The 23,471-nt window shown below is 36.5% G+C and overlaps 1 protein-coding gene across 20 annotated transcripts in view; it reads right to left on the reverse strand.

The window, feature by feature from the left end:
* The window catches only part of LOC131435991 (titin), a 389,662-nt gene that overhangs the window by 140,137 nt on the left and 226,054 nt on the right, over positions 1-23,471 (reverse strand). The window contains exons 1-2 of one of the 20 annotated variants that reach the window (XM_058604335.1): positions 12,745-12,886; positions 11,386-12,016 (exon numbers count right to left, since the gene is read on the reverse strand). The exons of 16 other annotated variants lie outside the window; for them this stretch is intronic. In XM_058604335.1, coding sequence (XP_058460318.1) covers positions 11,386-11,602 — 217 coding nt within the window. In that variant the 5' untranslated portion in view covers positions 11,603-12,016; positions 12,745-12,886. Of the gene's footprint in view, positions 1-11,385; positions 12,017-12,430; positions 12,645-12,744; positions 12,887-23,471 lie in introns of those variants that run through there. 3 more of the 20 variants (XM_058604338.1, XM_058604337.1, XM_058604334.1) reach the window with 3 other exon arrangements.

Genomic DNA, 23,471 nt, shown 5'->3' on the forward strand with positions numbered 1-23,471 from the left:
GATTCTGAGCCATTGCGAAATGGCAGCGGTTTTTGGTTGCGTCCATACTTTCTGGGACAGTCTTTACATACGCGAATACGTACACAGATATTCTTTGATCTATAAGAACTGAATCGAATGGCATATGAAATTCAGTCTGAAGTGATTCCGAAGTGAGCATCGGAACTAGGTCTTTAAATCCGATGCGCAATATAGCTTTTCGTATATTAGATAAGTTCCGGTAACCAAAAAGCACATACTAATGCCGCATCATGACAGCAAATAGTCGCTAATTGGCATTTCAATCGCACTTGAGATTAAATTCAGGCCGACTTGGGCAAAATATACGGCTATTCATATATAATGCTTATTTATGGCTGGTGTGCATTCTGAAAGCTGATTTATGATTGATTTACAACAGATAAGATTTCAGATTGCAGATATAGAGCTATAAGCAATACCATTATTAGTGCTTACTGGGTACCTGGAAGCAGTGATGTCAACCCTACGGATTTATCCGTAGATCTGCGGATTTCTGTCTTTTCTACGGATTTACGGATGAATCATGTGAAATCTACGGATTTAGCATTATTTTACCAGAAATCTCCTGATCTAGCATTATATCTCTTGATATAAGATAAAAATAATTAAATATTTTTACATCGTCATTATTGGAAACCTGCCTTTGTGGATTAGAGCTTAAAGCTGTTAAGTTTATGTAAATGTACTATTATAAGTACACTTGAAACCAAATCTACGGATTTAACTTCAACGAAAAGTGGCAGTGGTGTAAAGTGCATTAAAATTGAGCCAGCAAATTCTATAGTGGGTAGAAAGTAGTAAGACTTTTGAATTATATTTCACGCGGAAACTTTTTTTTTCTAGGTTTGTATGACTGTCAGAGGACACACAGTATTACGTCAGAATATTCATTAGTGTTTAGTAAACCTCTTTCTTTCTGAAGTATTAAATGAGCAATCGGCGATTTTTGCAATGAGTGAAATTATTCAACAAAGAAGTTCCATTAAATTTTGTGTGCGGAATCAAATTTCTGGTGTCGAAACATACAGAATGTGGCAAAAAGCAAAAAGGTGATAATTGAATGTCACGAGGAAGTGTTTTTGATTAGTACAAGTTGTTCAAAGAGGGTCGAGAACGACGAATGACTTCCGACCGGCCAAACTGTTAACAAGGAATACTATTTAAGTGTTATGCGTTATTTGCGTGGGGCTTATCGTGATTCTTCGTGATGTTTTCGCCAACAAAAATTCAACCAATATCGTTCCGGAACCACCTTAGTCGCCTGATTTAGTTCCGTGTAACTTCTGCTGGCTATTCAACAAACTGAAACGACCGCTCCGGGGAAACCGTTTTGAGTCAATTAAAGACATCAAACGTGAATCGCTACGCACTTTGAAGGCTATTCCGGAAATTGATTTTTACAAATATTTCGAGGATTGGTAAAAAACGTTAGAACAAGTGTATTGGGGCCGGGGAGATTACTTTGAGAGGGACGAAATAGATTTGGAAGAATCAATAAGGAATTTTGAAATTATGAACAAAGTCTTATAATTGTTTGCCCACAGTAGTATAAGTTCATGCCATTTTGTAACAGATGGCTTAACTTAATCTTCATTCCAAAGATTCACCTTCCCTAATATGCGTTGGAAATGCTATTTCCACACAGTTTCAGAATCAGTATGAGCAATTTAGCTGAAGCGTGAACTACAATATTTTCTTTTACTATGAAAATGTCAAATTTTGAGCAAAATAAAGAGTTTTTGCGTAAAGTTCTTCATTTTTATCCCATTCTTCATTATGAAGAAACCAGCCGCCGAACATGCTCTAGCTGAGTGAAGGTTACGAATGTGGTTTGTACGCTTCAAAAGTGCTAAATTTGATTTCGAAGACGAAGAACGAGTGCCACCAAAGTTCAAAGATAAAGAATTGGAGCAATTCCTCGATCAAGACCCGTTGCAAACGCAAGAAGAGCTTGTAAAATCACTCGTAGTTACAAAACCATTTTCTAACGTTTAAAATCATTAGAAATGATCCGAAAGGCAGGCAATTGGGAGCCGCATGAATTGAAGCCAGCGGACACCGTTTCTTCACGTGCGAACAACTGTTCCTACGGCACAAAAGGAAAGATGTTTTGCTTAGAATTGTTACTGGCGATGAACAGTGGATCCATTACGATGATGTAAAACGTTAGGCAACGTATAGAAACCCCGGCCATGTATCATCATGATCTGAAGAATATGTCCTGTATATGGTGGGACCAGTTGGGTGTGGTGTATTATAAGCTACTGAAATCGATTAACTTTTCGTTTGAGTGTTTGAACAGAATGATTTTACAAGGATAAATTTTTTAAATATTACCATTTAATTCTGTTATAAGTATATCACGTCACTATACAAATTCACTATGTATCTCACGACACTATAAATCTTGTATAATAAACGTCACATCACATATGCACATTTCGAATACAACTTATATTCATCTTCAGTGTGATAGTTTTGTTTAGTTATTGAAAGAATGCTGCAATGTTGTTCCTTTTATATGAAAAGGAAGTAGGTAGATTCCTACAACAGGTATAAACACCTCGAAAAAATTATCTAATTTGTTTAGGGTAGGGAGAGATTAAGTGTTTTCTATGTTTGTCTGTCCCCTGTGTGTAGGTAGTAACTTAAAGAGCCAGGAAGACCTATTTCCTTGGTCTCTGTTTAGTAAAGAAGTGGAATTATGTTTGAAAATTTCCAGACTTTCTGCCGAATCTAATTTCCATGGGTTGGAAATTTGTCTTAAAATTTTTATGTCATTTGTAGTGAAATCATGGTTTTCGGAAAAGGCATGCTCAGCTACTTTCGACTTGAAATGGTGTGATAAACCCCGTTCCAGATCCTTGGATGCTTTCCCTATTTCCGCTATGTGTTCCTTGAAACGGATATCTAATGATCTCTTTGTTTGTCCAATGTATAATTTATCACAATGAGAACATGAAATTTTGTATACCCCCGATTTTTTCAATTTGTCAGTAGGATCTTTAGTAGATCCTAGTAAAGTTTTCAACTGGTTGCTAGTACTACTGAACACTAAATCCAAGCCAAAGGGTTTTAATTTTGATTTAAGTGGATATGCCATGTTAGAGTTGAAGTCTACCGATATTCTTTTCAAGGTTTCTGATAGGGGGTCAAAGTTGTGGTCTCATACGGAATTTCTTAATTTCATCGGGATCCAACTTCCGGTTCCGGAATTATAGGGTAAAGTGTGTTCAATATTGTACACCGTCACTTAAAATATTTCCGGATGCAACAAACATTTAAATCGTAAATCAGAGTGCGTACGAGAAGAGTTTGTGTGTCGTGTTAGTTGGTGGCCGTACGAACCGACTTTGATTATACCGGTTCTCGGGTTCCGGTGCCGGAAGTGCATATAATAGTGAACCCATTTCGTTTTCTTAAGGATGCCTTACTCAATCAAAGCACTGAAGTGAAAATCGGTTAAGAAAAAAATTGAGTGTCAAATTTTCTCATAGATTTGCACATATTGCCTTGTAATTCCGGAGCCGGAAGTCGGATCGGGATAAAATTCAATAAAGGTCGATGGGACCAAAAGATTTTTCATTTGAATCTGAGTTTGTGAAAATCGGTTCAGCCATCTCTGAGAAAATCGAGTGACATTATTTGTCACATACACACACATACATTTGCTCAGTTCGTCGAGCTGAATCGAATGGTATATGACAATCGGGCCTCGGCTCAAAAGTCGGTTTTCACAGTGATTGTATAGCCATGAGAAAGGCAAAAATGATCTTAGAAATTTAAAGTCGATTTAAAAACAAATGCCATTTTTAAATTTTATGAGATTTTGTTTCAAGATAGGAGATTATGTTCCCTAACCCTTTCGCGACCATAAGATGTGAAGGACGAAATATATCAGTACAAGACAATATTTTAGCTATTGGGGGTGTAAATTAAGAGAATGTCACCAGAAAAACATAGCAGGGTGCATAAGTTTCCTATAATTTCATGGGAAATATTTTTCCCTATGATTCTTAGAAATAAATAAAAGCAGAGCTGGGTTTATTAAATCGTAATTAAATTTTTGGCTTTTTTTGCTTTAATCATAACATAAATAGTTAGTTATGGCATTCTACGAAACGATTTCATATACTTGTGGACGTTGCACATAACGCATTTATTATGTGTTCTATTTTCTATACGTTGTTTTGCACAAACTTTTTTAGTGCAATAAAGATTGATAGTTTTTTTTACTTATTCATTCAGAAACACATTTGTCGCCATGAAAATAAGTTTTCTTTGACATTCAATTAAAAACCATCGATTTAATAGTAATTGAAGAATCTATATTTGTCACATACAATTTAATTGAAGAATCTATAACGATTTTTATAGAAGGGCAACACATTATCCTTGAGCGTTATGGGGTTAACAACAGTCCATGCAGTCTCTTAAGGAAAAAAAATAAAAATATGTGTCAGTTTTAAAAATCGTGGAAATAGAGATTGCGTTCGTTGCGTCTAGAAATTAGAGCGGCATTTTAAGACAGTTTTATGAATAAGTTCTTCACGTTACTTTTACGTTGAACGCTAGTGGCCTTAGAGTCTTGGAAATGACCATTTGGTTACGGATGATTACGTTTGCATTCCAGGAAGTAGTGTGCCATTCCAAGTCATTTGTAAGTTTGAACTTTGAGCTAAAAGCAATCATTACATAAATATAATCGTAACATAAGTCGTACAATCGCTTATACTCGTATAGTTCATATATTTCATACATCTCAATATTTGAGTGAAAAAAAAACTATCCGAATGCTGTACCGGACACATTTTCGTCTATCAGAAGTGCCAAATTGTGGAATTCTCTACAAAATAAACACTATTCGGAACATATTCCTCGAACGCGTTGCTGCCAAATACTAGCTTTATTTGCGCTCGTTTGGTGCGAATTTCGCACTGCGTAAATAGCACAAAGCTAATTAAATTATTCTAGATTGGCACTGAACTGATGATTTTTACCTTCAATTTGCAAAGAAGTAATCTCAATAGTTATTTATATAACATTTGGAATTACAGGAAAGGCTGATTTTGTATAATGTTCCCCATCGTTGTCCACTTTTCGTTTTCTTTTCTCTAATGCAAACGTCATTATATGTTTTGAGCAGAATGCTCACAGAAGAACTAGTTGCTGTTTTTCTGCATTTAGACTTGAGGAACGGAACCTCTTCAATTCGTTTGGTGAAATAATGAGAGAAACTACTCGAACAGGAAACAAGTTATTAGGAGATCAAATCTGGAATACTGTCGTAACACTTTTGTGTTTTGAAATTTTGAAAATACATCCAGATGAGCGTATTGGAGAAAGACGTAGTCCTACATCAAAAAGCTATGTTTATCAGCTGTAGTCTGCAACGAATAAAATGTGACTACATGTTCTGTTTGACCGGAATTATGAACGCATTCCAGCAAACTGCATAATCCATCGAGTTTGCTAGAAATTATTCTAGAACAATAAGTGTTGGCTGAAAATGGACATAGGGGTATGCAATCATTATCTGTCTCTTAGCTCAGTAACAGTTTTGAGTAATTCTATAGCACCAGCAATCCACGGGATTCAGTATTTACATAAATTCGGTACTTGGATGTCATTATTACCATACGGATGCTATGATTTTTACCGTACTTGGCGACTATTCAGATTTACCATATGAAATGCTTAGACACTAAGGTCTCTTTTTACACGGGGGTTACGTACCGTGTTAAAAAAATCCGTGTAAAAGAAAACCGTGTTAATTGCGGAAACCGTGCAAAAAAACCTCGTGGAAAATTTGATGTAATAATTCCTAAAACCGTAGATATGATTATTTGTTTGTTTTGTTTTGGATAGAATGTTACTTTTGATAATTTGAAGGGGAAAAAAGCTTATTTTTTAACCCCCAAATGTATACAAGGTGCACATAACTGTGAAAATGTAACTGTTGTTTCACAATAAAAACGGAAATCTAAAAAACAACCAGAGGTTACGAGAAGGGTCCAGTGAAACTTGATAAAACGTATTGGATGACAAATTAAAATTAGAACACTTAGGAAACGCGTTGTACGATAAGCATATTATTCTAAATGGCTCATGCCCTCTGTTTTATGCATTCAGTTATCAAAAGAACGATAATACGTACAATTAGAACCCATAAACACTTTCACTACAACAAAGCTTGAGAATCAGTTCTTTTCGATTCCGAAGGTACGATGTGTAGTAAACACTAACGATCTTAACAGTCATTCTCAACTAAACTGAGTGGGAAGACATGGGTATTGGATGAAGATCTATGCACGCAGCGACAGAATCAAAGGGGAAGAATTCATAGAGATGAATATGGATCAAATTAGAAAAGGTATTACTATGTTTCATGTTGAAGAAACTCATTTCATCGGCATAAATCATAATACTACTAGAGCTATATCATTCGAATGGGTATAAAATACTGTACTGCTCGATATGATGAAGAGTTGAAGAGATTAGTAACTTCGACTAGTTCTTCAACGTTACGAAATTCTCGCTGATATCAATGACGATGCTGACATCATACACCATAACTGAGCGGAATAGACGTTGTCGTGTAATTTACGACAGGGGTTCAAGATCTGAAGACTGATTAATCATTTTATGAAACGACAGTCAATACTCCCGTGAATTGTTTAATGAATGATTTTAGTTAACTTTCAAACTTTCATAATCGTTTTCTTACAGACAACCTGTTCCCCTTTTTAATTTTTTTCTCAAAAAACAAATGACAGTGCTTTTTAAACTCTCATCAGAAACCGTGTTAATTGCGAAAACCGTGTAAATAAAAACCGTGTTAATTCCGGAATCCGTGTAAAAAAAGTCGTGTATAAAAAAACCGTGCGAAAAAAACCCCTGTAAAAAGAGACCTTAGTGTATATATTTAGAATTTTGTTATTAAAACTTGTGGTTGATCGATAAAAAATTGTATGATTTTTGTCAAAAAAATGCATGTTCCGAAATATCGATTGACGAAAACTTACGGTAATCATTGGACATAGTCGATATTTCGGAACATGATTGTTGTCTAAAAAAAATATGCAACTTTTTTATATGATCATGAGTTTTTATTACAAAATTCTGGAAATAAATCTGAAAAGTTGCCGAGTACGGTAAAAATCAAATCATTCATACGGTAAAATTAACCTCGAAATATAGAATTTATGCAAATAACTGATTGCCGTTGAAATTAACTATCAAACAATGTTTAGTAAGAGTCTTTAAATTTAACAATAATTAAAATTGGTCTTGAGGTTCGCCAAACAAACGATGCAGAACGAAAAAAGGCGGGTGGGTAATGTCAGAGACTTAACTGGAGGACATGAGTACGAATAAAACTGGCATGCTTATTTCACACTTCCGAATATCGATAACCGATTGATTGTATGAATTTCGCAACTTTCACTGCTTCGTTTCCCGAATTGTAACGGTGCTTTTATGCTAAAGTATGGACAACAAATTTATTCTACCACACAAATAACGTTGAACAAATGAGAGTCAAACAGTACAACAAACAATGTTATAATTGTTCATTTTTTGTAGATTTACATACTTAGTGGAGGATAACTTCGGATAAATTTTTGGAAATATTTTAAGGGTTCTAAAAAGAACCGATTTGTGAAATTTATCCGATGTGTTGAGTACATTTAGCCACCATTTATTTATCTACACAAAAACCTTAATTCTTGGCATTCAGGAACTGGAACAGGTTAGGAGAACTGAATTCCGTAGCGAAATTCAGGTTCTGAATCCAGTTCTCTAGAACTCAGTTTATGAATGCAGTTCTATAGTTTTAGAACAGAATTCATTTTCAGAATCCTGCTTCAGAATTTAATGTTAGAAATGAATTTTGAATTCCGAAGCTGAATTAACGAACCGAAACGAAGTTCCGAAATCTAGCTCCGGAGTTTCGAGTTCAATTCCAGCATGCAGGTTTTGAAGTCTGAACCTGATCTCTTCAAATGAATTCAGGAACTGAATTATGGTTCAGAAGTCAGTTCCAAAATTCTGGTTCGAAGTAAGGATCTAAAATTTATTGATCAGATTCTAATTCTGAAGTTGAATTTCTGAATCTGGATTCTGGATACGAACTCCGAACTTAAATTGAACATCGTATCTGTGTCGATAACAAGATTTTAGAATATAAGTAAATCTTCTGAGCAGCAAAAAGCAGCGCACTTGTATCTTTATCATTTTTTTAAATTTTGTTTTGGGATTTATCATTCGACTTATGTCATAATGATTTTTCTAATAACTATTGACAGAGAAAAACTCGTTTGAGTTGGTGTACAATTTACCATTCTCGAATAGGCACTAAATCTGTCTTTTTTTTTCAAAAACTCACAGTACACAAACAAATAGGCTTCTAACCGAACAAGTCACACCATTATTGAACAGTATATTAATAATCAGTGTATCGAAAATAAGCTATCCACATACATTTGCGTTGTACGCATGTATTTTATGTTTTTTATGCTCAAATCACAGTATGCTGTGCGTTTGGCTGTCAGCTTTCGTTTGTTTACTTATTTGAAATTCGGCGTTTTCAGAATGTCGCGTATTGAAAAGGTAGTGAAAATAAAGGTTCTGGACACATGGCTAAGTGAGAAGGGTATTACTATCCGAAAATGGGCGAAGCGGTTTGAAATTCATCATGCCAGTGTTAAAACCATCATTAATAAGTTTGGGGAATACTATTCTTTGGATGAGCTACCAGGAAGAAGCAGAAAATCCGGTTTTTCCAACTCGAAACTGGACCAGAAAGTGGTATCTCTAATCATGAAGAACAAATCAATGTCAATACGTGATTTTGCCAAAACAGCAGGAACGAGTGTCAGAATGGTCCAGCGTATCAAGAGGCGAAATCACCTAAAGACCTACAAGAAGCAGAAAATCTCGAAACAAAGTGTAAAACAGAAGAAGCAAGCAGCAACAAGGGCCCGGAAATTGTATTCGCGTCTTTTGCAGTGTCCGAATGCATGCGTTTTGATGGACGATGAGACTTATGTAAAGGAGGACTCAAAAACTCTTCCAGGTCCACAATACCTTGCTGTTGCCGTTGGGGAGGATGTGAGTGATACGAACAGGTCGATTCAAGTGGAGAAATTCGGTCGAAAGGTACTGGTATGGCGAGCAATATGTTCCTGTGGTTTGAAGTCAATCATTTTTTACACTACCGGAACTATAAATGCAGAAATCTAACGATCTGAGTGTCTCCTGAAGAGATTGCTGCCTTTATATAAAAAGCACAGTACACCTCCACTGTTTTGGCCGGATTTAGTGTCGGCTCGCTATGCTAATGCCACTCTCAATTGGCTTACGGAAAAGGGTATAAATTTCGTTGAGAAAAATATCATTCCACTAATTTTGGGCTCAAGCATCCAAAAAATGCGATGCAACACTTGTCCGTAACTTGAATCGAAAGTTCGAAAATCGTGAAGGAATAACTTAAATTTCACCCGGTTTTCATTATGCTCAGGTTTAACCTCGTACAATAAAGGATCAATTTCTAGTTTGAATAAAATATCGTTTTTTATTATAATTTGAAAGAAAAATTTGTGGATAGCTTATTTTCGATACACTCCCGTTGATTTTCTATTATCGAACCAAGGCAACTAATAATTTGGACAAATCATGAATTGAGATGGACATTTATCTTTCAACGTTGAATCAATCGCTTAGAAGGTAAAACGTACGTGAATACCTTGAAGATTAGGTGATGATTTTTCAATAACATGGATTAAACGAAAACAATGAAGTAGACCTTATATCGGAATTTTCAACGCATTTTGTTATTTGAAATCTCATTATTTTTTTTTATCTCAGTTCGGAGTACTAACTTGTATGCTTTGTTTAATTTTTGTACCACCAAAAACATCATTATAAGCAAAATTGAATCAGGTTGTCATAATTTTTTTCAAATTTTATGTACACAATTTTCACAAAGGCTATAACCATTGATGTCGTTTCCATTGACATTTTTAGGCAACGCGAATTGATTTTAACTGAATAAACGGCTTGAAATTTTTGTTTTGCGTTCTCCGGAATTCGACAGCATTCAAAACAACACATACTTCAATATATGCAAATCAACAATCCTTCCAGATCGGGGTTCGAACATTCGGCAATTGGTTGGTAAAACCAGCTCCCTATGCGTTGAACCGCCAACCCACGAGAAAATGAATTCTAACTTTGCCGATAATAAACAGTTAAAATAAGGAAAACAAACTCAAAAAAATGAGTTTAGCGTCAAAGCATTCTGCTACAAATTGATTCAGACTTCACGACTGTTATTAATTTCCCAATGTAATCTCGGAACTAGAATTGAAGTTATTTTATCCCTTCTAAGGACTAAGAGGAATTTTTAAATAAATCATTCAAAACTTTATTGCTTGAATTGGAAACATAGTTACTAACTTGAAGTTAGGCGATTTTGAAACATCGAATAATAAAATATCAGTGGACAACAACTGTTCGGTTAAGGATCACATCTCTCCTCTCTCGTTCGAAGAGCGGGCGAATTTCGTGCCCGGAGGAAAATCTCTTCAGCACAAGTCAGCATCGGAGAGGAGCAAAGAATAGCGGAGAGACTAATTTTCGCCCGCTCTGAACACTTGTAATGTGTTCTCTTCTGGCGAGCGGGACTAGCTGCCAACACTCTCTCTCCAACCATCGCACTGAACTGACGTTTCCCTGCGATCGCCATCAACCGTCAACCGGAGCTCTGAGAGTGAGGATGATAGAATGGAGACGCGTGGTGAGCTATTAAAAATTGGGAAAGGAATTTTCAGTGTCGACGTTTTTTTCGTGAGTGTGTGATCGCAGCTGCGGTGAAATCACAGTGCGCTAGTAAGACTAAAAATAACACCCAGAATAACACATATTTTTAGTAACAGAGTAGCCTGCTGCCCGTATTGCGGTACAGATAGAAGTTGAAGATCCGGCGTGACTCGCTCGCATTGTGTCTGAAATACCAATATGGGATCCAGTACTACATCTTCACCGAATGTGCAAAAGCTAATTTTAGTTACTGTCACATTCATTCCAGATCATTACACCTCTGAGTCATATATATGACAGTGTCCAGTCCCTATTTCTTGGCACCACTGCGAGAGTAAAGAAAATCGAGCGAGACACAGCAGCGAGATCGTCAACGGATTCCTGTCTGCCCACGCACTTTTTCTCGGAGGCGCACAGTCGGTGGCGACTGTTATATAAGTAGAAAAATTTTTCACTCAAGCCTCCTAGTATCGTAAGTAAGGAAAAGATTTTCACATGGAAAATTTCACAACTTGATGGGCATATGATTCCTGTAGAACTGACCTCTTTGTTGGGTAACTTGACGGCTAACTGAGTGCTCGGTACGGCTGATGCTGCTCTGTTGGGATGAAAATTGTTGCTGCTGGGAAAATTGCTGGCTCATAAATTGCTGCGATTGTTGTTGAATCGAGGAGCTTTGCTGTTGCATAATCGTCGACGATTGCTGCTGTTGTTGTTTCTGCAGCTGCTGGAACTGCTGATTAGGATTAGGTCGCTGCATGTTGACTGCGGTTTTTTAATCCTAGAGTACTGCTAATCCAGATTGATGCTGCTATTCTCAAAACTATTCTTCAAAATTCAATTATCACCGAATTCTTGGCTTTTAGATTTTCTTTTTCACTTATTTTTTTCGGCTACTATCGTCGATTAGACCCGGAGGTCCACTTTGCACACTAGAAATTCAACAGGCTTTGCAGAACACTCAATAATTTTCAATCAATAAATAAAAACTTTCAGCAAAAAAAAGGTGAACACTTTAAATTATGAAACTTAACAAAAACTTCCTAAGACTAATCCTCTTCGTTTTGGGTGCACTTTGTTTCACTTAACTTTCGATGTGCGTTTGATTCCAGGCACTTTTTTTCTGCTGCTGCTTGACGAAAGTTATAAGTCCGCTGAATTTCACTGACTGAAACTGGGATAGAATGAAAATATTTTATTTTGCCGAAAAATTCAGATCCTCCCGGTTTCCGAATTTATCCGCAAAATGCTTCGGCCAAGCGTCACATAATTTATTTCTCCAACTTTTATTTATTAATTTTAAAACACTCGTGAAATTCCACTAAGTCCTCGTGAAAAAAAAATCCGAAAATTTTCACAAGTCCTCATCCATGCACGATTTCGAAAATTTTCACAAGTCCCCGACGATCGAAAAAAATCACAAGTCCACACGCGACGAGCTGTCGAAAATTGCCTAAGTCCCCACGCGAAAAATCAACTTTAACTTTTCACACGAGCGCGCGATCACGAATCGTCCCGAAAAATCACCAAAGTCCGTTTTTAGCGGGCACTTAGAAAATTTTCACCGAACGCAGAGTAAAAACCGTACCGGTAGGCAGATTTTCCAACTTCCAAGTGGCAGGCAGTTTCAAGTCATCCCCGAGACAAATAACTTAAGACGTCGGTCGTGTCTGAAGAGCGAGCGAAGAGTGACACCCAAGTGAAAACTGCCCTGGCGATCGAGCCGTCCGATCGATTTTCCGGCCGGGAGCACAATTTTCGACAACGCTTTTGGATGTGTGCGTGCGCCGAATTTCCCGAGTCCGCATTCACACGGTGGACCCCTCGGCTTGTTGTGATCGCGTCTCGTTAATGGGGATAGTTTTTCCGGTTGGAAATTCTTGGAAGCTGCAACGATCTTACCAATACTACTGCACCCGTTCTTTGGTTGATCAGCGCGGTTTTGTTTGTTTGTCGCCGTTTTTGCCGTGGGTTGTGCGCTATTCGTTCCGCAGCGGATCGTTTCGAGGTGCGATGTTGATCGCTTGAAGGCGACTTCGGAAATGATGATGGCAGACAAGTCTCGCGCGTTGGTTCAATTTTCCTCTTCGATGGTGCTGGGTGAAATGGAAATGCCGCTACTTGGTCACTGCCCCTTCCCCGTCCGCTCTTTCGTTCTCTAGGTTCAAACTCGTTTCGCATGCGCTGCCGCACTGATCGTAACACTCAGATCAACAGTGGATACGGACTTGAATAATTCATTGAGGGTTTGGCTTCTTCATTTGCGCCTTTTAGCCGTTAAGGTAATATGCTAGTTTGAGTTCCCTTTTCTTCTCGCCACCACGCGATCAAGTGCTGGCAAAGTTTTTTTCTATGTTTCTCGCATGGCTGTATGTGCTCTGAGCTGACTACGTGATGTGGTTCGTCGATGGAGTTTGCTTTTATTTAGATACAACAGATTGACGCGACTGAGAAAGATTGCTGGCTGATATTGGGTTCACCAGATTATTTTGCGGTGTACAGAAAAGGCGTTATCCAGTGGAAACCGCATGGCATATCGTTTGATTTGTGTTATGTAGGGCATTGTCTCCTGCTGTAGGCAGTCATCGATTGATTTTTTTTAACCTGATAAATTCGCTATATGTTGTTCGATGATTGGAGTAAGGTCAAACGATCGAACCGATACCCTACCAAATCGGAAGTTGTACATAAGCAGGGGGCGATTATTGATCAGTGTGGTTTATGGTTTGCAGTTTGTTTTTATCTTTTCTGAGTCTATGCAATGTATGGAATGTTCCACTCGTCTGGACTTGAACGCGTGTTACACTGGAACGTGTGATGTGGAAATGTTAATTTCAGACGAATATTCAATTCAGTTAAAATATTTCCATCCGAAATAGGCACACCCGGAGGCACAAAGATAATTATTTATGTACCGATTTAAGTCAGTCCTACCGGCTTCTGAACGAAGTCGGTGATCGAACTTTTAAGAAGGACTGTAGGGTTAGTAATTTACAGATCCCATTAGCCTCAGCTATAACTCTCGAAAATATTCTCGATCTAATTATGTTGTGTTCTTTAGCGAATTTTCAATAAGTCTGCCTACAACTCTTCTACATAATCTAGATTGAAAATTTGTGAACTTGTTAACACCGCAATTTTTGTTCCAGAATCCAGAAAATTGTTATTGCTGAATCAGAATTTTGGATATACGTATTCCGAACTTAAAGTGAAATGTAGTCCCAAAAAATGCGCGTTGAACGAATCGTCGCAAACAGCGTAACAGATAAAACCGACAAATAAAAACCAGAAATATTTTCAGTGATTGAGCACAGTAGGCTCATCACACGTTTTGTTAGCATTTAACAAGCTTTTATTGATTCGTAATGGATTTGTGAATATTTCACGATTTGAATATATCCGAATTCAATTTTTATTATTATTGATTAAACATTAGTATTTAAACTGCAGAGGTGTAAATAAGCCCATTTTGCGTTTCATTCTAAAGCTTTTTATCTACTTCTTGAAAATCTTGATGCGATTTTGCTCAACATCACCTTAAAATTTATTTAAAATTGTTTGCGGACATAAAAAAAACATTCAAATATCATCTAGAATCAAATAGAGTAATCACGTTGGTAATTTTAATTATATTAAACTACTTTTCAAACCTGATAATATCGATAAGGGGCTGTCCATAAAAGACGTCACGCCGCAAGGGAGAGGGGGGTGTTTCATAAAACGTGACCTTTTGTGACAGGGGGGAGGGGGGAGGTTTTTGGAATGTGACGTCCAATATTTTCAATGAGCGCATTTTTGAAATACCTAATTATATTACTGCTTTGCCCTATTTCCTGAAAAAGTCTCAACAATTTACGTTTACATTCTATAGGAAAACGTGTATTTGTTGATGTAAAAGCTTTTTCTTGTAAATTCGGAAATGAGTGATGCAGGAAATCATTTCTGTTGTGATCAAAAAAACAAATTTCTCTGTATCAGCTGGAAGTAATCTCAATAGCTTGGAACCACAAGTCGGCACTAATTATAAAAATATTTACAATAAAACACTCGCATTGATTTAACCATCGATTGCTCCCAATGTTCAACTAGGTACTTTTGCTACTATCAACAAAGACAATAGGTGACCCCTCGCACAGTGGTCCCAATCATGTCAATCATGAGCTTTCAAGTCGCCAGATGAATTTCGTTTGATATAATCGAAGTTGTCATTAATACACCTACAACTGAGTTAATAAAAGTTATTTTGCATACCATACTAGTTAGCGAATTCACGTCTTTAGAAAAGTTGTAGATCATGTGTTTAAACATGTCGAAGACATGCATATTTTTTTATACTACATTGGTGTTGAGATATGATGCATTGTTTATTAGAGACCTCAAAAATCGAGTTTAAATCGCTATTAAAAATTAGAGGGTTGTATTCAAGACACGACCGAGCACAATAACATTAAAAATTAAACGTTTCTAGGGAATGGAGATTTAAGTATGCAAACCGATCCGTTGACAAATTAAAACATTTTTAATCATACAACATTGGAATTTTGGAATCATTTAAATTAGGAAAATCCATTAGCAAATCATCGAAGAACAAGCGCTGCAAATTAGATCCGAAAAATCTATCGCCGATAATTCTAAATTGGCCTAATAGTTACCAGAGAACCAAAATAAAATACTCAATTCAAACCAATTTTTCAATGGTATGCAATTGAAATATTCAAACGACGTTGTCTCATAAGTTTAAGTTGAATGTTACCGAATCGATTAGTTGTTGAATTAAATAAATCCATCAGCAAATGACTGAATTATAAGCGTTCAAAATTATGACAGAAAAATGTTACGTGATTAGTTTTGCATGTTTTAAATTGACACCCAGCCTCGGGAAGCGAAGTGTAAGACATTTTTAATGGCAAAATCGACCAAAAATTTGCTAAATACATGGGATATTTCAAAAGAATCGGTAACCACGCTGATTCGGTTCTTCAATAGCTAGATACTCAAGCGAACACGGTGTTGCGCAGACAACAGGAAATTTCACCAACACATAATGCAAAAACGACGATCCAGCAAGTGAACGCATATACAATTCAATCAGCTCACTGGACGAGCTACTTGTCTCATTCACAGTCAAACATCAACTAGGCAAAGAAATATTGTGCAGCCTATATTTATAGATTTCTCTTCATACTACGCATAACGATACGGTGTTTTTTATGCACGACGCAAAGCCTCCTATGCCGAACAAGAAGTTGACGTCATTTTGTACAACAGGGATTGGTGGATGAAAACATAGGTCGATTCCAACCATTTTTTCAATAGTATGCTATTGAAAAACTGAAACGACGTCGTCATACATGTTTAAGTTAAAAGTTTCCGAATCGATTGGTTGTTTAATTATAACAATCCATCAACAAATGGCCGAGTTATTAACGTTCAAAATTATGACACAAAAAGGTTACGCGACTATTTTTGAAACTTTTAATTGACACCCGGCCCCATATAGTGAAGAGTAAGGCATTTTTAATGCCAAAATTGGTAGTCACAACTTAAATTTATATGAAATCACAGTTTAAAAAAAGTAAGTTCTACCATTCACCAATAGCCCTAATATAAAGTATTCATTAACCCTGCACCTTAAATTCAATATTGATCAAAGTAAGCGAGAAAATCATTTTTGTCAGAAATTTTCAACAGCTCCTATTTTCTCGCTTACTTTGATCAATATTGAATGGGAGTACGATTTTTGAGATGGTTCTGACTTTCGGTTTATGGAAATTTCCTTGTCAACAATACGATAAACCAAATCTACTGTAGCTACGAGCAGGTAAAAATCATTGTGAAACGTTTCTCGAAGCTACGGTTGAATATCGATACTGCACAATATACGATTTGCACTGAAAACCGAAAATAACTAAAGGGTAAATGACCATGGATCTCGTTATCATAATTTGCAAGCGGAGCTGAAAGTGACATTTATTTCTCGTCATTTTCGTCTATTTTAAGTCAATGAAAATGACTTTTATTAGCTCTGCTCAAAACACCACAATTTAGGTTCTCACCAGAGGTGGTTTATAATCTATATTTCGATTCAAGTAGTGTATTCATTCACTTGTAGTATAATTTCACCTGTTCTTGCTGCAAAATTTTAGAGTTTCTTCAATTTGAGCCAAATGTTTATGTATGCCACTAACTTTATGGACCACATATTTTTTCTTTACGTATCGTATTATCTTAGTAGTTCACAGTGTGTGAATCGGTACTTGCCGCATATGAAACCACAGAACCTAAATACATTAATTTATCGATCATTTTGATATCATCACTGTCTATTTGGTATTCTCGGTTGATGGCTTGATGTGCTTCGTTCGTAGAAGAAAAATCGGAATTTATCAGATTAGATACATCAGATTCCTATCAACTGTATGATTTACAGCTTTGGTGTAATGAGCCTCAGTGATGCTCGCCAACTACCGCTTCTAAATAGTTCAGGTAATAAATTAAATTTAAATTACGTTGACTAACAAAATATATTTTAACTGAAAGAATTATCAATTCATATCTGTAGAGTTTGCAGTACGGAGAAGAACGATAAAGTAAGGAAGGATATTGTTATGTCATTCAATTGTCAGCTGGAATTGGTTCACCCCAAAAAAGGGACTCGAAATTGCAAATTTTTTTCCCAACCGTGAAGCTAATCTCCCAAGGAGGTACTCTTCTGATACTATTTGATGGAACCGATCGGCCTGTCAATAAACCGGGCTTAAAGATGCTTGCTAAAGTGTGACTCTTTGAATGCTTTTGCTTTCCAATACATTTGATCTCTCACTGCTTGAGTTTCCTTTCGCCATTGAATTGAATATGATCAAAAAAACATCTAGCCTAGGTGGGAGTATTCATTCTCGTCGAGCACACGGTGATGACTTAATTAATAAACTATCTCGAATGTTCTTGCCAATGCGCTGCGCAAAGGTGAAAATAGCAACGGTGTAGGTATTTTTACGGATGGAAAATGCCAGCCGTTTGAAGCCAACCACGACATCTACGGTGGTAGTAATCGAGTGAAAGACGACGGTACGGCACGGCATTCGAGTGACTAACGGAACCAAGGTGGAACATCTCAAGCTTGTTACCGGCTGGGAGGATAATGACAGGAGGCGTGCGTGGGTTGATGGTCGATGTGTCACTTTTATTATTAAATTTTTGCACTGCTACATCGACTTGTTTGTGCTTGTTTGCGGTGGCAGTATTAAGCGAAATGGAAAATTAGTTTATTCTAAAATTGTTCAATCCTTTGTAGAGATTTTGCTTGAATGTTGTGCATTAGATTTCGTGAGCGAATTACTTTGTTATGGTTTTCGGGTACATGCAAAATTGCCAGTAATAATGTAAAAACCTACCGCAGTTAAAAATTCAAAACACGAGCCAAGGGCTCTTACAATGTGGCGTGAAACACGTGAGCTGAAGCTGGCAAAGTAAGCGCTGAAACCCCAACGATCGTACTATGAATTGGACGTTCGCAACTCGAACAGATGTTTGCCGTTCAAATTTTCTTTTCCTGGTTACTATGACTGTTTGCAGACTGCCTAATTGTAATATTATTCGTTTGAAATCGACGGTTTTGACTAGGATGCTATGGGAAATAAGTTACATTAACGCAAACTTGGGAGTACATATTGGAAAAGTCTCTTATGACTTCCTCTTTTTAATGAAACAAGCTAATTATGGTCCCATACCGAGAACTATAATCAGTAATATTTTCTCTTATAATCGAATTTTACGACAACAGTGGTTGTTATCGATTCAATCAAATATCCATTTTACATACTTTGTGCTCAAGGATGAAATTTGTTTATTTGCCTATGAATTATTGAATTTTTTGAAATTTTAACGGTAGTACGAAACATCTTATATTTATGTGATGGGTTTCAGCCCAAGAACTTATTCAAACTTCAAACTAAAATTAGGAATTCTTCTATAAGATATTTGCTAGACTTGAAGCAACTCACTAAGCAGTTGTGTATCAGACAACAAGGTATTTTTGGCAAAGATGAGTTCCAATGAAGAGTTTCAAAATCAAGCGAAATGGTATCAGGAACAAATGAAACGATTTTCGAGTACCAAAAAAACCTAAATAAATACCTGTTTTAATTCACCTAGGACAAAAACCTTGGATCGCGTTTTTCTCGAAAGCATCTCCGTTTCCATCGTCATTGAAAAACTACTGTCCCATTTTTTTCAAATCTTGCACAGGAATCAGACAAAATTGGCTCAAATGGCACGTTCCCCGTTGTTTATTACTCTGGGGAGGTTTTACAGCCACAAAATGGCGGACTTTATCGTGAAGAATCAAAGTTTTAACTTTAAACAACCAAAATTCAAAATATATGAAAATATCAAACAGAAACGTTGAGGTCCAGAAAAAAACATCTACTCTGTCTATGCTGCTTTGTTGACTTCGGATTAGACTGCGCTGAGATACAGTGGACACCGCGTCCTCAAAAATATCTCTTCACCAACTTATTCCTCTATATTTTTCTACGAAAAAATCCAAACTGTTCTTCGAATGATGCTTTGTTTTATGCAAAACGCTGGAACTTATTTTGTTGAACGATAGTTCTGGAAAAATTCGCAAAAATGGTGGTTTTTCATCATTTAGAACCATAAGTTTTCGATCACTATTTCCGAAACTTCTGGAACCGGGAGATAGGAGCCGATGCAGCTGAAATCGGTTCGTTTGGTCAGCAACTAGAATAACAGTTTTTAACCAAATTCAGAAGAATTTTTATGTCTTTTACATCCCTGTATTTCTTGAACCGGAAGCCGGATCTAGATAAAATTCCACAATAACTTATGAGAGCATAATAATCTTCATTTGAATCTGAGTTTGCGATATACCTGCCTAGTTTAATAATTATACGGCTAATTGAATAAATACATTCAATTAACCGTATAATTATTCAACTAGTTTGATTTTTCCGCGTCATGTATAAAACACGTATCCGGATGAAATTCGGTAATATTTTATGGAATTGTAGGACCTTTCATTTGAACCTAAACTTGTGAAAATTGGATGAGCAGTTTCGAGAAAATAAGGTGCATTTTTTTGGACATTTTGCACTTTTTACTCCGTAACTCCGGAACCGGAAGTCGAATCCAGATGAAATGCGACAGCATACTATAGGGCCTTTGATTTGAATCAAAGTTGAAGAAAATCTTCATTTTTTAGCACATTTCACCCCGTTACTCCCGAACCAGAAGTTCGATCCGGATAAAGTTCAATAGCAGCTTATGGAACCAAGAGATCTCTCATTTGAATCTAAGTTTGTAAAAATCGGTTTAGCCATCTCCGAGTAGTCGAATCGAATGCACATTTATGTAACACACACACACACACACACACACACACACACACACACACACACACATATATATATATATTTTGCGTACTCAACGAACTGAGTAGAATTTGACACTAAGATTTTGAAATTCGATTCGGTTATCACTGAGAAAATGAAATGAGTTTCATTTTGTATTTCATAAATGTATACTTTCATAACCGGGAACTGAGCTAACAACGATGCGAGTAACTAACTAAACTTTCAATTTGGAACCGTTTTGAGACAAATAAAAAAAAATACCCAGTGGCGTCTCGTGATCTGTGCTGGAAACTTTCATGTAGCCCACTATCGCGGGAACCATACAGAAGAAAGTCGCATGTGGCAGTTGCTAGTGTGGAGACGATCAAAAATTGCGGTTTTGGGCTTTTTCGAAACAATTTTTGAAAAAAGAAATTATAATACTTGGACTACAAAGAACTAACGAATATTCACAACATTCGAAAAATAAATTTAAACGTGAATTGAATCAAAAAGAACGTCAATATTGAATAATGATTACAATATGGCCCTTTACACTTCTGCTGGCTGCCAGGGATAATGTAAACGCTTGCCAGCTACTTTCATAAAGGACTGCCTGGATAGCAAGCAACGTGAAAGTTGTCATCCACACGGCATTCATAGCTAACATCTAAAGCCTTAGATACCAACTTAGGAATTTCATTTTGAATTGTCGCGTGAAGGGATCGTTTCCAGCACATCGTTTTTCGACGTCCGCTCATCAAACCCATTCGAAACATACCCGTATTGTGATGATTTGTAGCGAATATCGGTATGCCGGAAGTTTTGAGCATTGAAGCGACTTCAAACATCGATTTTCGATTTCCACTCATCAAACTTATTCGAAAAATACCCGTATCGTGATGGTTTGTAACGAATATCGATGAGCCGGAAGTTGCCATCTTGGACATTGAAGCGACTGCAAACATCGTTTTGTGACATCTACTCATCAAACGCGTTCGAAAAATACTCAAATTGTGATGATTTGTAACGAATATCTATGAACCGGAAGTTGCCATCTTGCATATTGAAACCACTTAGAACATACTTGTATGGCATATAGTGGTCAGTATCGCTCCAAAAATATTATATCGGACAATGCACATGAGATAACCATTTTTGTATAGAAAATCTGAAATCCTTCTTTTTCCATCAATTACTGTTTTACATTTTTTTTTCAAAAATTGAAAATAATTGAAAACTCTATGCATCTAGTAAATGTTGAAATGTTGTGATTTTCGAACACTCCTCACTTCTTTTTCCATTCAATTCATGTTTGAAATTTTTTTTTAAATTGTAAAGCTTCGTTGAATTACAACCCTAACCCGCATTTTTTTATTGACCTTGACATTCTCCTTCTGCAATAATGGTATGAAATTTGACCATTTCTTGCAACACGGGCGACCCGTTTGGCATAATACCGTTTGGCATAACGCTATTTGGCATAATGGTTATTTGGCATAATAATAATTGGATTTGTAAATTATCGTTTGCGTTTCGATCGAGTTATGTTGTGCAAAGAAAACTAGAACGAAATATGTGAATTTTATATTCGGTCCAAATATTTCGATAATATTAGGTGAAATAGCATTATTATTTTTTATATTTAAAATTATGTAGTAAATAGCACATTTTCATTTTATGCCAAATTACCATTATGCCAAATGTCGTTATGCCAAACGGCTTTATGCCAAACGTGGTAGCCCCTCTTGGAACAGTATCGAGAAGAAAACAGTCAATAATGACTCCGTTTTGAATTTCTTCATGAAAGTTAATTACCAGAAATTAAATTCGCTCCGAAAAGAAAATGCAGCCGATTCTATTGATGACTATCATTCTTTCGTTACATTCATCGTCTAAAATGAGTAAAACTGTCGCTACTACATTCATGAAGCGCTCGCTCATGACTGTCAGATGCGACTTTCATCTGTGTATTGTACGCGCGACATTCATGTGTGACTGCCCGGATAGTAGGCAACATGAAAGTTTCCAACACGCGACATTCAAAGCAAACATCTAACAGTAACAGTTCGTTGCAACTGATGTTCGCTTGTGATTCTACAATACAATGAAATAACGATATGCTTTTTGATTGAAACTTTTTTCGTATCATCGATACAATGGAAGAATTTGGCTCTCTGCCCGTTTAGCGAATCTGTCAATAACTTTATCAATAAAACCGCTTCGACGTAGCAACTGAGGCATCAATTTCAATTTTTCAACTGTCATATGCATAAGCCACTGAAGCGACAAGAGTTACACTGGAACCTCAATTTACGCGCAGAGCCGGGGATGCTTAAATTAGTTTTCGCGTAAATTAAATAAAACATCGCGTTATTTTTAATTTTTCGCTTAAAAAAAAGTTTTTTAAATTTCATTTGATTTTAGTGTAAATATCATCAACAATCCTACTACGTCCTATGCTTTAGTGCCTGATGAACCTTTGAGTATGTTCTGAGACTATGGAAAGGCTTAAGAGATGATCCAATATCCAAGAACTACCTGGAGTATTGTCCTTAGAGGCTACACTGTGTCATAGCAAGAACTACAACGGATAATACCTTTTTTTCTTTGTGGTTCATACTTTTAGAGCTACATATTGCTTACTTGGCTATTTATAACTGTTCTAGGTTGGTTCCCAGTCGTCCAAGAACTTCAGTGAGAACAGGTCTTAAGATCTACAGGAACATTCAGCAGTTTATGTATAAACTAAAACTCAAGGTAGTTTTTGGATGGCCTAGAGCAATCACAATTGTCTTATTGATCGCATGTGGCATCACGAATATGGATCGAGAACGATAATTTCGTTCATTCCCTTTGTTACACTGGTAGATCTTGAGGCCTGGACTACAGGTAGTTTTCGGATTTATCATCGGTTACGTTGGTAGACCTTAAGGCCTTTTGCGAGGAGGTTTTGGATGGGCAAGTTCTTCTACAGATCTTATCACAGTATGTCAATTTTCTGTGAATAGTACTACGAGTACATACAGCACTCAATAGTCATATAAAAGTGATTATATACAACATTTGCTTTCCAGATAGTTCTTGAATGACCACGATCTTATTTAGATTATTTAAAACTAAACAATTCAATCATGTACATTTTACAATATTCAATTCCCTGAAGCATGTAACATTGTTTTGTATATTTATATAAATTTCCTTCAATATGCAAAAACCCATTTTTACGCGATCATTGCGTAAAGTGAATAAAAAATCGCGTTACTTCAAATAAAA

The sequence above is a fragment of the Malaya genurostris genome, chromosome 3, assembly GCF_030247185.1.
Source record: "Malaya genurostris strain Urasoe2022 chromosome 3, Malgen_1.1, whole genome shotgun sequence".
Taxonomy (NCBI): Eukaryota; Metazoa; Arthropoda; class Insecta; order Diptera; family Culicidae; genus Malaya; species Malaya genurostris.